This window comes from Elgaria multicarinata, chromosome 6 (genome assembly GCF_023053635.1).
Source record: "Elgaria multicarinata webbii isolate HBS135686 ecotype San Diego chromosome 6, rElgMul1.1.pri, whole genome shotgun sequence".
In the NCBI taxonomy this organism is placed as follows: Eukaryota; Metazoa; Chordata; class Lepidosauria; order Squamata; family Anguidae; genus Elgaria; species Elgaria multicarinata.
Genome location: NC_086176.1, coordinates 12,182,949 through 12,200,075, shown reverse-complemented (window position 1 = coordinate 12,200,075; position 17,127 = coordinate 12,182,949). Strand labels below are relative to the sequence as shown.

Sequence of the window (17,127 nt, the reverse complement as noted above, 5' to 3'; positions counted from 1 at the left end):
AATTGGGATTGTGGTAGACAGCTCGATGAAAATGTCCACCCGGTGTGCAGCCACTGTAAAGAAGGCAAATTCCATGTTAGGCATTATAAGGAATTGAGAATAAAACGGCCAGTATCGTACTGCCCTTATACAAATCTATGGTGCGACCACACTTTAGAATACTGTGTACAGTTCTGGTCACCACACCTAAAAAAGGATATTATAGAGCTGGAAAAAGTGCAGAGAAGGGCAACTAAAATGATTAAGGGGCTGGAGCATCTCCCCTATGAGGGAAGGTTACACCAACTGGGATTGTTTAGCTTGGAGAAGAGAAGGCTAAAGGGGGACATGATAGAGGTGTACATAATTATGCATGGTATGGAGAATGTGGACAAGGAGATCTTTTTCTCCCTCTCTCAAAATACTAGAACCCAATGGGGTCATGCCATGAAACTGATTGGTGAGAGATCCAGGACAAATAAGAGGAAGTACTTCTTCACACAGCACATAGTTAAATTATGGAACTCACTACCACAGGATGTAGTGATGGCCACCAATCTGGATGGCTTTAAAAGGGGGTTGGGTAAGTTCCTGGATGCGAAGGTTATCCATGGCTACTAGCCCTGATGGTTGTGTGCTATCTCCAGTATTCGAGTCAATAAGCCTGTGTGCACCAGTTGGTGGGGAACATGGGCAGGAGGGTGCTGTTGCACCATGTCCTACTTTGTTCATCCCTAGCCGATGGCTGGTTGGCCACTGTGCAAACAGAGTGCTGGACTAGATGGACCCTTGGTCTGATCCAGCATCAGGGCACTTCTGATGTTCTCCTGTTCTTATAATCAGTCATCAAACGATGAACATGGATGTGTGCATCAGCACGGAAGTTCATCCATTAGAAATGGCCCAGGCTAGAGGATTTTGCCCATCTGAAACTGTAACCCTCTTTAAACCTGGACATATTAAGAATAGTTTACAAATTGTTTCTGTTGTATTTTACATGTCCATTTCACGTTTCACTTGGAGAAAACGCTCTTGAGAATTTGTTGGAGCTTTGAGAAAGGTTGATCGTTTCATTATTAGGACTGATGGTAGTAATTTGTGGGTTTTCTTTGTTAAAACCAGAGTTATCATCTTCATACACTTAATGCATCAAAGCAAAAATAATTAAATCCGAGAATGTCTTCCAACATTTTTTTCAGGCCTACAACTGTTGACAATATTAAGAGAGTTGATGGTGTTTCTGAAGCAAAATCTTCCATGTTAACTCCTCTCCTGAACACAATCAAGGAGTTCTGCCAAGCAAATAATTTACAGGTCAGATGTAATTGAATTCAAGCTTGTTCCACCTCTACCCCAGCATTCCTTAATTTAGCTTTCAGAAGATGGACATTCTGTCATTGTTGTAATAATGGATTGTGCAATGAGTGCTGTGGACAGCACTCGTGAATCCACACATGAAAACCTAATCATGCTATTTCAAACAGCTGTCTTTTTAATCGTGAGCCCCAGACTTAATATTACCTTTAATTGGCAGCAGATGAATGCATATCAAGGTCAGTCTTAAGGAAATATGTCTCCACGAGAATCTGGGAAACTTGCCAGCTTCTCCCATAATTCATTCTTTCCTTTTGTCATGCCACTGCTGGAGGGATCTTCCTCTGAGGAGAAGCTAGAGCTTGCAGAGATGGACAATGCAAGGAGCCACCCACTGAATTTGCTTTCCTTTTCCCCCTCCTCCTCCTCCCTCCCAATCCCCTTTCCTTTTGTGTCATGTCTTTTAGATTGTAAGCCTGTGGGCAGGGACTGTCAAGAAATACTTTTGTAAGCCGCCGTGAGAGCCTTTTTTGGCTGAATGGCAGCATAAAAATCCTTAAATAAATAAATAATAATTAAAAAATTCAGGAGATATGGGGGGAACCAAGGCCCTCAGAGGGCCCAGGCTCCCCTATATCCCCCCTTGCAAGTGGAGGGGAGTTCTGCCTCTGAGTCAGAGGCTGGGCAACCATCTAGCCTCTGAGAGTGTTGTCGCTTCAACAGGTAAGCCAATAGGGTTCCTCTGAGATTACAGAGGAGAATTCCATGGGAAGAAAGGACTCCTCAAAAGCAAGGCCCTCTCCTGAGTAGGACTTTTGCCAGAAGGCCTGTAACACACTGCAGCTGAGCCCCGGGTGAGTCTCAGAAAGCTCTGGCTATATAAGCCTTCGGTTTTAGCCCAGCAAGTGCTGGAGCAACATTGTTCATCAGTTCCTGTGGATTGGATTGCCCCATCATTTCTTCTAACGCCGAGTCTGATTCAGCCATAGCAGGACAGCTTTTTTAAAAAATCTGGTTCCTCAACCAAAAAGGAAAAAACATTTAAAAAGAAAATAAACTTGCGACTTGTGCAATCTTATACCAAAGATTCGCCGGCAGAGGGCCCATTGCACGGATGTTACTTAATTGCCCTCTGCCAGGAGAGATACGCTGGTCCAACTCTGTGGAAATGCTGGCGTATTTAAATTGCCAGCAAAGAGGCTAACACAGGGTGGGATGGAGGAGAGGGGACACACAATACACTGTAACACCACCACCACCACCCGACTCTGATCCCACCCAATGACAGTACAACTTTGTGCTGACCGGAGAGGGGACGTTGACTGCGGGGTGGGTGGTGGGTGAGGATACAGCGTCTTGAGGGAGTCTCATTGCAGTCAGCCAACCACGGCTTCTTCCATATCTGCTTGACATGCTGTGCAGAGCAGTGACTGGTGGGAGTTGGTGGTGTTGTCATCATGGATACCGGGGATGTGATTGCCGTCATTGCTCCACTCTGCACTTTTCAGAGTTGTATGTTTTTCCTTTTTTTGTGTTGTGCTGGGTAAGTATAGGAAATGGACTCAGTTACACAGACGTTGCAGCAGCATACGTGGCCTGACAGCAGAGCAGGGCCATAGGATTGCTTGGTCTGAACACTTTCAGAAGAGACAATAAAGGAAGCTTTTCCCTCAAATTTGATTTTTCAAAATACAACCAAATATGTGACTATAGTTAATGCACAGCATAACATGCAATATACCTTAATAACATTCTTTGAGCCTTAACCATTGGTTTAGCTTACCTGTTAAACATTGTCTAATTTGGAAATATATAGTTCCTTCCTTCCTTCCTTCCTTCCTGCTGCTGTTTAGCCTTCAGCAGGATTTATTTAGGTAGTGGTGTTCCTTAGGTTGTTTGGATTTTTTAAAAATGAAATCTTGCTTGTGATTGTGTAGGCAGACCTCTTCAAGACTTCAGTATCCAGAGATCAGCCAGATACAGCCCTTCAGAAGGACGGCGGACGCAGCACTTTAACAGAATCAGAACATATAACTTATACGTTGTTTCAAGGAAAGAATCTGTCTTTGGTAAGCTCTGGAACCTCCAGCTGTGTTTCATAGTGTGCTACTTCAGTGGAGTGCAGCCTAGGTAGGAATTTGGGGCACTATCCAGTGCAACACTACTGCGAACGTAAATTACGTTTGACTAGCATAAACAACTGCCCATAGTGCCTGCTGGCAAAACAGGATTTCCGAGGAAATCCATCACACCAACAAGGGCTATCAGCTGTGCATTTGAGCTGTTTGCACTAGCACAACGTAATTTCCGTTAGCTGTCATATCACATTGGATACCAGCCTTGATGCAGAGGAATTAAAAAGATATCAGACTGCCTACTGGCCATTTATTTATTTTGGTCCCTGTGGCTTAGGGAAAGTTGTGTTGGAACAGTGCATATGAAATTGTCAGGAATGCTGAATAAAGTTTCGGTTCTCGGCCGGGGCAGTGAACCTTTTTTCTGCTGAGGGCCACATTCTGCTGGTGCTAACATGACAGGACCTGCATGCTAGCAGTGATGGGGCCAGGCCCTTCTCTCTCTCCCCCCTCTCTCTCCCACCCTCTTCTCTATCTTCCTTCACCCCCTTTCCTCTCCACCCAGCAAGCTGCCTGGGGTGGGAGAGATCACTCTTGCTAGAGGTCTGAATTGATTTCTTGCAGGGGGCTTCTCCCCCTCACTCCATCTGTTTTGGCTCCCCCTTCCTCTTTTCCCACCCCACACCCGCATGAAATCAGGCCAATGGCCACATGCAGGCAGGGGAGCCACCCACTGTTCTAAGCATGACTTATTTGGAAATACAAGGCCACCATTTATGAAACTGTTGCCACATAGGGCTCATCTACACCAAGCAGGATATAGCGGTATGAAAGTGGTATGAAAGCAGTACATGGCATGTGTCAATGGGCCCCAACAGTTGTCAGTGCACTTCAATACTGCTATAAAGCAGTCGTGTGGCTCCTGCCTTTCATATACCGCTTTCATACTGCTTTCATTGTGGAATACCCTGCTTGGTGTAGATGAGCCCATAGTCTCCATGTATGAGAGTCTCCTGCAGTCTCCCCACCCCACATGCTTGCAATAAGCACACATTGACCAGAGCTGCATAGCATCACATGACAGGGAATTGTCTCACAGGTTGGGTGCACGAGAGGGGAGGGCTGTTCTGCCAAAATCAGTGGGACTTAGTTTCAAGCCAATGTGTTTAGGAACGAAAAGCTGGGGTTACGATCCATGCCCTTTATGGCTCCATAACAAGAAGAAATTAACAGGCAGAAGCATTTCTTAGTACTGACTCTCCACATAAGAAGAAGTTTCACCAGTTGGTGTTTTACTGTCCTGCAGTAGTTGAAGTCGCAGAGCCTCGGTCTATAACCATGGCAGTGACATTTGGGTGTATGTCTGAAGCACAACCTTCAATGCTTGGATGGGCATATTAGACTGTTGTAGCGAAAACCAAAAAAACCCAAGCATCTCACAGGCTAATCATTTTCTGTGATATGAGCTGCAGTCTACTGTTGCATCTTACGAAGTGGGCTTTAGTCCATGAAGGCTTTTCTCATAATATATTGAGGGCACAATCCCTACATGTAAGGCACAATCCCTATGGCTGGCTGGGGAATGCTGGGAGTTGTAGGATCTTTTTCTGCCTAAACATGCATGGGATGGTGCCCTTTGTGACATCTAGTTGTTTTTACTGTTGAGTGCTGTATTTCTTATATGGCTTTGAAATGTCTATTTTATTAAGGCTACACTGAATGTTTGCTTTATTGTTTGGATGAAGTGGACCAAAATAGTTACTCCAACCCTTCTAAATAATTTGATATTCCCTTTTTTCATTTTTTTGTTGCCATTTCCACACACACCCCCTCTCTACTGGTACTTTGGTACATTTTTTCCGGGGTCCATCTTCCTGGTAACAAGTCACTTACGCAGTCCTGTACAACTTGTGATAGGCTAGATAGCAGTGCCACTGAACATGAATTAGAGCAATGGTTCTAGGATCAGTATGTATTACCCCCACTTTGAGTGGAGGACCACTTTTGCTCCTTCTCAGAGTAGCCGTTTTTCAGCACTGCCAAAGGTTTTCATTAAAAGTGTTCGCCCCCTCCCCACCTTTTGGGCTCAGCTCTGTGTCTTATTTTGTCACACTTATTTGTCAGAATGCTTCCATACAGTGACACGAGGTTGGCTTCCTGCTTGACTCCCTTCTCCCAGGAGTGCTTCTTGTTAGATAGCCAACAAATTTTAAAATGCCCAAGGACTAATTAACAAGGAGCAATAATACAATTAGTACTAGGTAATTTGATGCCTTGTATCAAATAACTATTGATTACAGTGTGCACCCTGGTGTCTCCTGTCTGGGAGAAAGTCGGCAAACATAACATACAGCTACCGTCCTTATGGAAAGAAAATAATTGTCAAAATGTACATAGACAACGCATAAGAGGCTGCTTTGTATTTTGAGCACAGTAAAGTTAAAACAACCAAAATCAAATGCATCCAGTAGTTCTAGTGCTGGTATATAGTTTCATTTTAGACCCAAATCCTTTTTCAACAGGCATACCACCACTATGTAGAATCACGCCAGTACATTCAACATACAATTGTTTTTTAAAATTCCAGCATTATTAAACAGTACTATATATTACAGGCCTGTACAACTTGTGATCCACAAGGCCAATTGCAACCATTTTCTTGGAGGCATTGGATTACAGAGTTTCCTGGTTTATTTATTTATTTATTTAAAGATTTTTATGCCGCCATTCAGCCAAAAAAGGCTCTCATGGCGGCTTACAAAAGTATTTCTTGACAGTCCCTGCCCACAGGCTTACAATCTAAAAGACATGACACAAAAGGAAAGGGGATTGGGAGGGAGGAGGAGGGGGGGGGAAAGGAAAGCAAATTCCGGCACTACAATCTTAGTTGCAAAGTTCAGCAGTTACAGGTGACAGCAGGAGGGAGGGGGCTCTCAGCTGGAGCTGGACCCAGGCACGGTGGAGAGGTGCCTGGCTGCTGCTTCCTCCCTCACTGGTGGCCTCTGCAGAGACAGTTCAGAGTTGGGCAGAAGGGGTTAAATGATGCAAACATGAAGGATTTTCCTGATCCACCACATGTCTCTCTTGTTTGTGGCTATTAATCTGAGGCAATCTCTCCTCCGAGTTGAATCTCAGAACTGTAAGTCATCTTTTTCAAGAGAGAGGCCTACTTGGGTGAAAGGGTGTTTCAGACCTCGGAATTTTAACTAACCTTCAGCATGGGGTTCACGTTCAATTCTTGCTGTTCTCCTTTTACTTATTTCTCCTCTTACCCCTATCTCTTTCTTTCTCCCCATCAACCTTCCTGCGCAGCTGAGCTAGGACTTTGCAGTGGCTGCTTATGTGCGAGTGCTCAACAGCCGCCATTTTAGATATCTTCTCTTTTCTACCCCACACCTTCCTCCTTAACGGTAAGAATGGTGGGAGGAGAAAATCGAAGAACAATGGCATAAATAATAAGGGTAGTAAAGTCATTTGTGTGTTTTGAGTATGTGAAAGCCATTCTACTCAATATACGGCAGCAACCCCCAATTTGCCAGGGTACATTTGTCAGAGAGCTGGAACCAGTCTTGGCTCTCTGATGAGCGTACTTGTAGGATGTATGAGTTTCCAAACATATGCTTGTTTCTTTCACATGACATTTTTAGCTGTACGCTTAAAACTGTAATGTATGAAGCAATCCTGAGATAGTTAAAGAACAAAAACTTGGTTATTATCCAAAGTTTGGATCTCTCACTTGTGGAGACCAGGCTTACAAACCTTTTTTGATTTCGTCTCTTCTTCTTCCCCCAGAGAAGTATAAGTGAGAGTCGCTCCTTACCTCTTAGTGTGGTTGGTACGCATTTATCCCAAGCTTTGAAAGCTGGATACCTGGTCAATTTAGAACGTGCTGGTCTGACTCCTGAGATACAAGGGATCATCACTAAAGTCATCCAAAACCCTCCCATCAACTCAGGTGAGAGGTGCAGCCCAATTCTGTGGCCTCTAATAGATGGACTTGTTGAAATAGGGGGTATAAAATCTTCAGTACTACTGAATACAGAATTTAATCACAAAGATATGGCCAATTTCCTGGCCAAAGATATGCAATACTTAATCGCGATTGACATTATTGAGACAGTACTGATTGCGCCTCATAATCAAACTGCTAGAGCTTTTATCAAAACACTTTGAATTTAAGTTAGAAACAAATTGTCTCCTCTGTGGGATCTGCAAATTCAAGGGCTTAAATCTGGGTTTAAATGTTCAGAATAGTTGTGATCTGGCTCAAAGCTCTGTTCCACTGCCTTTGAAAGACTGAGATGTGGGAAGAGAGAGCCAGTGGGCTTGGCAGGGAGAATATGTAAAGAACACAATAACTTTGGCTTTCATTGGTGTTTATTGAGTGCAAATGAGATGGGAATGAGCATTGGGTAAATCTATATTTGTGGGATTCCAATTTTACAGCATTGAGTTTGGGATGTGCAGCAATTATTGGAAATCCCCATTGTTTTATCCAAAATTTCCCCCTAGACCGATAAAAAGTGGTCATAGTTAATGTTCTGTGAATGAAGTATGTTGGTTGATAAGTACTTTGCCTGTTCTAATGATCGAGACTCTGGCCAGGTTTGAACGACACCTTCTCTGGGTTATTTATCATAAAGTGATTCGCACCGCCATTGGATGCTATTTTACAAACCACTGCTTGGGGTTGTCATGCCGTACAAACCCAGCATTTGTTAAATTCGAATTTTTGAGAATTTCAGTAGCTCTTCAAAGTGACTCTTCTCCTGCAGAAAACAATTCTTAACAATGTTCTCTTCCCTTCCAAGATACAACACAAATGAAAGCCATTAGAACACTAGTCCCTGCAAACATTGAACTGTATCTTATCAGAATGACAGCTGCGCTGCTGGAGAAACAATGCAGAAACCAACAGTTGCAGCAGAATGGTTCAGAGAAGCAAGGTCCACCTCAAGAGCCTGGTTATCTACAGTCAAGTACAGGATCCTCACAGAAGAACGAGAAGATTCTGTGGATTGAAGCTAAGGTTTGCAAACCAAGTTATAAAACACGAAAAAAGAGAAACTGTCTAACACTGCAAGAAAAGGACAGAAAGCACAATCAGCGTTGGGTTTTCAGTATTTTCTTTTCCTGATCTGATTTATTTTGATTGTGCTTTAGGGCCCAGCTATGTGAGTCGCTATTTCATTGTGGCAAAAGATCCCAAAGAGCCAGCTCTAAGGCTGTTGTTCCCCATCAGACTGGGCAAGTCATCGCTGATGGAAACCGCTAGGCTTCCTCGCTGTTTCCTTACATACTTTCCTATTGTCTGCTTGCTTGGTCGTCCTCTCCAGGCTCCAAAAATAGGCTTTGAGATATTGAGGGAGTTGTAAGATAAACACAGGCCAACAGTATTCATTGTTAGAAAAGGAATGGATGTACTACTTCCCACAGTGCATAGTTAAACTACAGAATTCACTTCCACAAGATGTAGTAATGGCCACCAGTTTGGAAGGCTTTAAAAGGGGATTGGGCAAATTCAAGAGAAAGGCTATCAATGGCTACTAGTCCTGATGGCTATATGCGATCTCCAGTACCAGAGCTATATGCTTATGTACACCAGTTGCTGGGGAACATGGGTGGGAGGGTGCTGCTGCACTCATGTCTTGCTTGTGGGTTTCTGTTGGGCAGCTGATTGGCTACTGTGTGAACAGAATACTGGACTAGGTAAACGTTTAGTCTGATCCATCAGGGCTCTTCTTAGGTTCTTAAGAAAATGCCATCCTTTTTGTTCCCTATTGCAACGTTCACTTGAATAATCACTTTGATTTTTAGAAAACCTTTGATTTTAAATGTGCTTGTGATTAATTGTGCAGTGGATTTTTAAAATATAGTTAATTGCTTTCATAGACTAGAAACATAGAATTGGAGGAGGCCTTGTAAGCCATCTAGTTCCACCCTCTGCTTGATGCAGGAAACCTAGAGCTAGAGCATCTTCGATGGATGGCTGTCCAGGCTGTGCATGAGGAGCTCCAGCAAGGGAGAGCCCACAAGCTCTCCAGGGAATTGGGCCCATTGCTGAACTGCACTTACTATTGAGGCATTTTCTTCTTGTGTTCAATGGAAATAGAATTGTCTGTATCTTAAGGTACAATCCTATGAATGTTTCGACAGAAAAAAAATCCTACAAGCCCCAGCATTCCCATTCTGGCTGGGGAATGCTGGGAATTGTAGGACTTTTTTCTGTCGAAACATGCACAGGATTGCACCCTTAATTCCATTAAATCAAGTCTGCAGAGAATAAATCTTAACCCTCTTCTGTGTTGACAACCCTTCAGGTATTTGAAGAGTGCTATTGTGTTCTTAATAGAATTTTAACCAAAATAACTACAAAAAAACCCTGCAATTGGGAGATGTGGTTATTTCCTCTTCTCTCTTGCACAAGAGAGGATGCCCACTGTGAGAATTGAGCACATCGTCATTTCGAAAGAGGAAATAATATGTGCTCCCCCAGAAGTATCATGTGGAAATGCCTGCAGATTAAAATGAATCCAAATAATTTCCTAAGTTTTCCTGAATGGGGTGACAACCCTATTTATTAGAGCTGTAGCAAAACCAAAAAAGGCTCAAAAAATAAGTATGCCTTTAACTCACAGCACCATTGACTAAAAGTGGCATCTGCTGATTAATGAGCAGCTAAAGGTTTGCTTTATTGATCTGCTGATTAAATCAATTGCCACTTGAAGCTGAAGGGAAGAACTGCCTGGCCTCATCCATCAGCCAGAGGACTAAGGGCTGCTGGCGTGTGTTGGTTTTATTATTACTTGTGTTTGAGTTCTATTTAATGCCATGCAGCTGAGGTGGTGGCTGAAATTCATCTTGAAGGGTTTAGAATGACTTAAAAATATTGTTCTCCAAAAACAATTGGGATAGGTGAAAAACCGCCCCTGTCAGTCCGTGCCTTCCAAATTACAGGTTCATGGCCAAAAAGCAAGTTCACTGTGGGCATAAGAGTCAAACCGAAGTTGTGCTGTTGTCCCCCCTGCTCCTCAGTGCTGTCTTGTCGGTACCTGATCTGTCCAGTTCTGGAGGCACTTTGATCCCACTGCTGCCCATCATTTATTTATTTATTTATTTATTTCATTTATATCCCTTTTTTTTTTCCTCCAAGGAGCCCAAGGCGGCATACATAATCCTCCTCCTCTCCATTTTATCCTTACAACAACCACCCTGTGTGGTAAGTTGGGCTGAGAGTCTGTGACTGGCCCAAAGTTACCCAGTGGGTTTCCATGGCATAGTGGAGACTAGAACTTAGATCTCCCAACTCCCAGTCCAACACTCTAACCACTATACTACACTGGCTCTCATTGTAATGGTGACCTAGCTAGTGCAGTGAAGCACTCTGAATATAATATGTTCTTCTTCGTGGTCTCTGTGCATCACACATTATGGGCTCTGCGCCTGTGCGGGGCCAGCTTCGGAAACTTCACTAGCTGAAAATCTTTTGGGGGTGGGAACCCCTCCCCCACCATCCACTGAGCATGCTCAGGGGTTCCCGCCCTATCTCCTCAGTTCTCTTCAACCGCCTGTGGGTCAACAGCTTGTTGGAGACTTCTCGTGTGGTATCTGTACCTCAGCTGAAAAATCTGTTGTTTTTTCCTTCTTTCTCTTGTCTCTCCAGTTTTTCTACCTTTCTCTGTATAGTTAGATATATATAAAAAATAAAAATTGTTAGTTAGTTAGTTTGGTGCTTATGGCACATCAAGGCCTGTTTAAAAAGTGTTCCAACTGTGGACAAAAAATATTGCAAACGGATGGACATTCTCTTTGTTTGCTCTGCTTGGGGGAAGCACATGTTGTGGAATCTGGTGCTTTTTGTTTAAAATTCTCGAGGCAAGCGAGAAAAAACCGCTCAGATCACCTTCGGGTGATTCTCTGGGAAAAGGCTTTGGAGGCAGTAGATAAACCGAGACCGTCTCGAATCTCTACATCTCCTAGTAAAATGGAGTCTATGCCCCAACCTCCTCCTGTTCGGAGTGAAGCCTTAGCGGTTCCCCCCTCTTCCTCTCACTCCACTTCTTCAAAAGCGGCAAAGAAGATATCTAAGAGAGCGAGAGAGCACAGTGGGGCAGAAGAACCCCAAAAGAAAAAGAGCAAACTGAAGACTAAAAATGAAAAGAAAAAGTTGGCCAATCCAGCTTCGTCGGTACCGAAGAGCCCAGTACCAAGAACTTCGATACTGAAGCAACCTACAGTACCTAGGAGCCCGATATCAGGGCTTTCCTTACAAAAGCCCCCCCCCGCTACCGATGAGCCCGATACCGAGGGCACTCTCGATACTGAGACGGGCAACACCATCTTCACCGCCGGTACTGACCCTTCCATCTCAGTCCGAGCAGGTTGTGGATTCCCCGGTACCATCCCCTTTTCGGATCATCACGATACCGGCTGAAGATTCAAACGTGAGGGCATCCATCTCAGAGGGTGAGATTAGAGGTTCCTCGCTGGACATTACCATAGCAGATCGGGGTCCCCCTTCCCCTCACTACCGACAGGAACGGCATCCGTCAGTCGGTACCGACGGACGTTGGTACCGACCGATATCTCCTTACAGAAAACATCCGTGATCGTTCACCGACTTCAACTTATTCCGGCCGTCAACACTCTGTTTATGGCGAACGCTCTCGCTCCCCACCTAGAAGGTGTGATTATTACGCTGAGTGCCAACCTCCACAATACCCTCCATATTATTATGAAGACTGGAGACACAGAAGAGAGCAAGATTATTACTATTATTATGCTCAGGAGTGCCCACACACCTCCTACCCGCGCTTCCGCCAACCTCCTTCAGAAACTATCTTCCGTCCCCCGCCTCCAGAGGGCGTCACATCTATGGCACCACCGCCTCAACCATCGCTACCAAGGCACGCAGCGCAACCGACACAGACTGCAGTACCGACTATATCGGTACCGACCCAGACACTGCAACCTTTGTCCACATCGGGAGGGACAGGAAACAGACTAGATGCCCCATCAGAGGAGGACTACCAATCTGATTCTTCACAAGAGGCAACACCGGTACCGTCCATACCTTCACCAGACGACCTGGTAGCTACCTCGGATGTAGTGTCTCCTTCGGAAGACTTGGCACATTTTGTCGACCAGGTACAGAGGATGGCACGGTCTTTGGGAATTGAAATGTCCCAACCAGTAGAGAAACTGAACGACCCCGTCTATGACGATGTTTACTACGAGTCATCAACCCCAGCAGCCATCCCATATTTACCGGTACTGCTACGAACAACCCAGCAATCCTGGAAACTATCCTCCTCTATGCCACCAACGTCAAGGAGGTTAGAAAATCTGTATAAAATACAAGAGAAAACAGCCCCGTTTCTTTTTACGCATCCAAAGTTTAATTCGATCATTGTGGAAGCCTCCCAAGGACGAACACAGAGGAGGCACAATGCGCCCATAGATAAGGAAGGACGTAGATTGGACGTCTTGGGTAGAAGAATCTACTCATCTACAGCACTATCCTTAAGGGTGCATAATCACCAAGCCACTATGGCAAAATACCAACTCTTCCTATGGGAGAAAATGGCATCCTTGTCCGGTTACCTCCCAGATGACCAGAGGGAACTAGCCAACGTCTTTTACACTGAGGTAATGAGACTATCCCGGCAGCAGCTTAACACAGCACGCCATGCAACTGACTGTGCTTCAAAAGCAATGGTTGCCTCCATTGCACTAAGGAGGCATGCATGGTTAAGGTCGGTGGGATTGTCCCAAGAGGCACGCACCCGCATAGAGGACTTACCTTTTGACAGCGAAAGCCTATTCCACTGCTCCACTGATGAGTCAATGGAAAATATCCAAAAGGCTAAAAATACAGCCAAGAAAATGGGAATTGGACAACAGCAACCAGAGAGACCATTCCGTCCAAGACGCTGGTCCAGGACCCAACAACAATTCCTGCCCAGACAACAACAACCACAAGACCGTACCCCTATGTATCAGCCCCAAGGGCAATACAAGAGACAGCAGTTCACTGGTCGCTTCAAGCAGAACAAGGGCAAACCAGATGGAACTCAGAGACGGCATCTTTGACTGTCCCATAATCCTAACCACCTCACCTCAATTCGGAGATATTCTCGCCCCCTTTTACTACACATGGACCACCATTACCACCGACATGTGGGTCCTAAACATCATTTCTCGGGGCTACAAAATAGAGTTTACCACCCTCCCTCCGCTCAGAACCGCAAGGTTCTCACCACCTACAGACGCTCTATTACAAGAGACCAAGTCTCTATTAAAGAAGGGCGCCATAGAGCGATTACCAACAAACACCCTAAGACTCGGGTTCTACTCCCGTTACTTTACGGTTCCGAAACGGGGTGGGGGTCTACGACCTATTTTGGACCTCAGAGAGCTAAACAAGTTCATCAAGCCCAAAAAATTATGGATGAACTCTTTAGCAACCATTCTACCATTCCTCTCCCAAGGGGATTGGTTTACAGCAATCGACCTCAAAGATGCATACTTTCACGTCTCGATCCACAGCGGCCATTGTCACTTCCTCCGGTTCATCATAGGAGAAGACATTTTTCAATTCAAAGTGCTCCCTTTCGGTCTTTCTACTGCCCCCCCCCCCGAGTTTTCACAAAGTGCATGGCACCGGTGTGCGCCTTTCTCAGAACTCGAGGGGTAGAGATTTATCCCTATTTAGACGATTGGCTGATAGTGGCAAATACAGAACAAGAAGCCACCCACAATACTCATCTCACCATCAACCTCCTCAACAAATTAGGTTTATGTATCAACAAAGAAAAATCGACCTTCCAACCTACCCAAAGAATAAAATTCCTCGGAGCAATTCTGGACTCAACCCGCTCCAAGGCTTTCCTCCCAGAGGAAAGAGCCACTGCATTAACGACACTCACACTCAAACTTTACCGCTCAAAGAGTATATCTGCCTTCCAAGTCCAAAGGTTACTTGGATTCATGGCAGCAACGGTGAGTGTCGTACCGCGGGCATGCCTTCATATGAGGCCTCTACAGTTGTGGCTCCTAAGGGAGTACAACAACACAATGGATGCCCATCGGGTCAGACTGTCAATCCCTACAGCTGTGAAGAAGACCCTCTGGTGGACGAATATGTCCAACATCATGCAGGGGTTGGACTTCAGACCTCTGCTTCCATCCAAGCGTCTGATGACAGATGCATCATTATTGGGCTGGGGAGCCCACTGCGGAGACCTTACCATCCAAGAACGCTGGAGTCATGCTGACAGGCAAAGACATATAAACGTTCTGGAATTAATGGCCATTCAGAAGGCATTACATGCTTTCCAACAGACTTTGTCAGGGCACATGATTCAGATCCATACAGTCAACATGGCAGCTGTTTGGCATATCAACAAGCAAGGCGGAACACGGTCGATGGACCTGATTTCTTTGACCTTGGACATTTGGCACTGGGCAATCGCCCACGACATGACCTTATCGGCCATTCATATCGCAGGCCAGGACAATATATTGGCGGACGAGCTCAGCCGCACTTTTGTGGACACACACGAGTGGCAGATGGCAAGGTCTGTACTCACTATGATCTTTCAGACATGGGGACAGCCTTCAATAGATCTATTCGCGTCACCGGAGAACGCCATCTGCAACCGCTTCTGCACTTGGGCAGGTCACGGACAAGCATCCCTAGGAGACGCCTTCGAAAGGACGTGGTCGGGGCAACTGCTGTACCTGTTCCCTCCAATACCTCTTCTCTCCAGGGTCATACTGATGTTACGCAGGAACAATTCCAACGCCATACTAATAGCACCATGGTGGCTAAGGCAGCCGTGGTTCACACCGCTTCTCAAACTGTCCTTAGCGGAGTTCATCAAACTACCCCAATGCCACAACCTGATTTCCAAGGGGAAGGGACTCATTTTCCACCCGGATGTCAGATCACTGAACTTAACGGCATGGAGGATAAGGCGGCTTTAGACCGCCAATCCTTGCCCACTGATGTGTGGAACATCATCCTAGCAGCTAGAAAACCAGCGACTAGGAAATCATACGCCACTAAGTGGGAAGTATTCTCTTCCTTCGCCCTCAGCAGGAATGAGAACCCCTTTTCAGCACCAATTGCCACCGTGCTTACCTTCCTTTTTTCCTTGTTTAAGAAGGGTCTCAAGTTTTCGTCACTTAGAGTATACCTGGCAGTAATCTCTGCTTCACATCAATGGGTTCAAGGCTGCTCGGTCTTCACCCACCCATTAATAAAACGATTTATGAAGGGTATGAAGAATACCATCCCACCAATTCGCTCCTTTGTTCCCCAATGGAGCCTTTCTGTGGTGCTTAAGGTGTTGTCTGCCAAGCCTTTTGAACCATTAGCAATGACATTTTCAATTGCTAACTTTTAAGGTGGCATTCCTTGTTGCCATTACGTCGGCTAGACATGCATCAGAACTAGCAGCACTTCGTATAGACCCACCTTATACTGTTTTCCATGTGGACAAGGTGGTCCTTAGACCGGATCTGGCTTTTCTCCCGAAGGTTGTCTCTTCGTTTCATCTTGGACAAGATATCACACTGCCAAGTTTTTTCCCTTCGCCGACATCTCCTCTTGAGTCCGCTCTACATACACTGGACATTAGACGTGCTCTCGCTTTTTATCAGTCCAGAACTGCTACCCTCCGGAGATCCCAAAGACTTTTTGTTTGTTACGGGGGCAAACAAAAGGGCCTTCAAGCATCTCCGCAGAGAATATCTGCTTGGGTCATTCAGACTATTAAATTAGCCTATGAACTTGCTGGCCTCCCGTTGGAGGGTAGAGTGCGTTCTCACTCCACAAGAGGAGTGGCCACTTCTACAGCCTTTGAAAGAGGAATCGCCCTACCAGACCTCTGCAAAGCGGCCACCTGGTCAACACCTCTGACCTTTGCCAGTCACTATCGCCTGGACATCAGAGCACTTAGAGACTGTGCTTTTGGGCGTGCCGTTTTATCGGCAATACTTTGAGCTTCATCTATCACCTGACACCACCCACCTCCAGTAAGTCAGCTTGCTACTCGCCCATCAGTGTGATGCACAGAGACCACGAAGAAGAAAGACAGGTTGCTTACCTGTAACTGTAGTTCTTCGAGTGGTCATCTGTGCAGTCACACAACCCTCCCACCATCCCCACTATGGTGTCATTATTGATTACCTGGTGGTTCACCTCAGTGAGACAGTTTAGGTGGTTTCAGGAACTGAGGAGATAGGGCGGGAACCCCTGAGCATGCTCAGTGGATGGTGGGGGAGGGGTTCCCGCCCAAAAAAGATTTTCAGCTAGTGAAGTTTCCGAAGCTGGCCCCGCGCAGGCGCAGAGCCCATAATGTGTGACTGCACAGATGACCACTCGAAGAACTACAGTTACAGGTAAGCAACCTGTCTCTCATAGCCATCATTTTTAGCGAAAAGTCTGGATGCTACGTTTTGGACCAACAATAGTTTCTGGGATACTCTTCAAGGACAGCCCCATGCATACTACATCTAGCCTTGATGTTACTAGAGCATGAATTCCGGTGGCCAAGTCATCTCTCTCCAAGATGGGCCACTCAGCTGGACCTGGTAAAGGCGTGGTGAACCACCGGTGCTGTTTGAGCATCCAGCAGCAAAGTTGGACCAAACAGCTCCCTCCATCCTGGTCCTAAAGAGGGGAGTGCAGCCTATTCTAGAAGGAGCCGGAATACCACTTACTCAGATTCACCAGTAGCATTAGTCTTTTTAT

General features: G+C 45.5%; 1 protein-coding gene across 1 annotated transcript in view; it reads left to right on the top strand.

Annotated features, from left to right (window-relative positions):
- Positions 1–17,127, top strand: part of WRN (WRN RecQ like helicase) — a 79,830-nt gene that overhangs the window by 56,151 nt on the left and 6,552 nt on the right. Inside the window, exons 30-33 of the mRNA XM_063129037.1 lie at positions 1,179–1,293; positions 3,231–3,362; positions 7,161–7,323; positions 8,180–8,397. Coding sequence (XP_062985107.1) covers positions 1,179–1,293; positions 3,231–3,362; positions 7,161–7,323; positions 8,180–8,397 — 628 coding nt within the window. The remainder of the gene's footprint in view (positions 1–1,178; positions 1,294–3,230; positions 3,363–7,160; positions 7,324–8,179; positions 8,398–17,127) is intronic.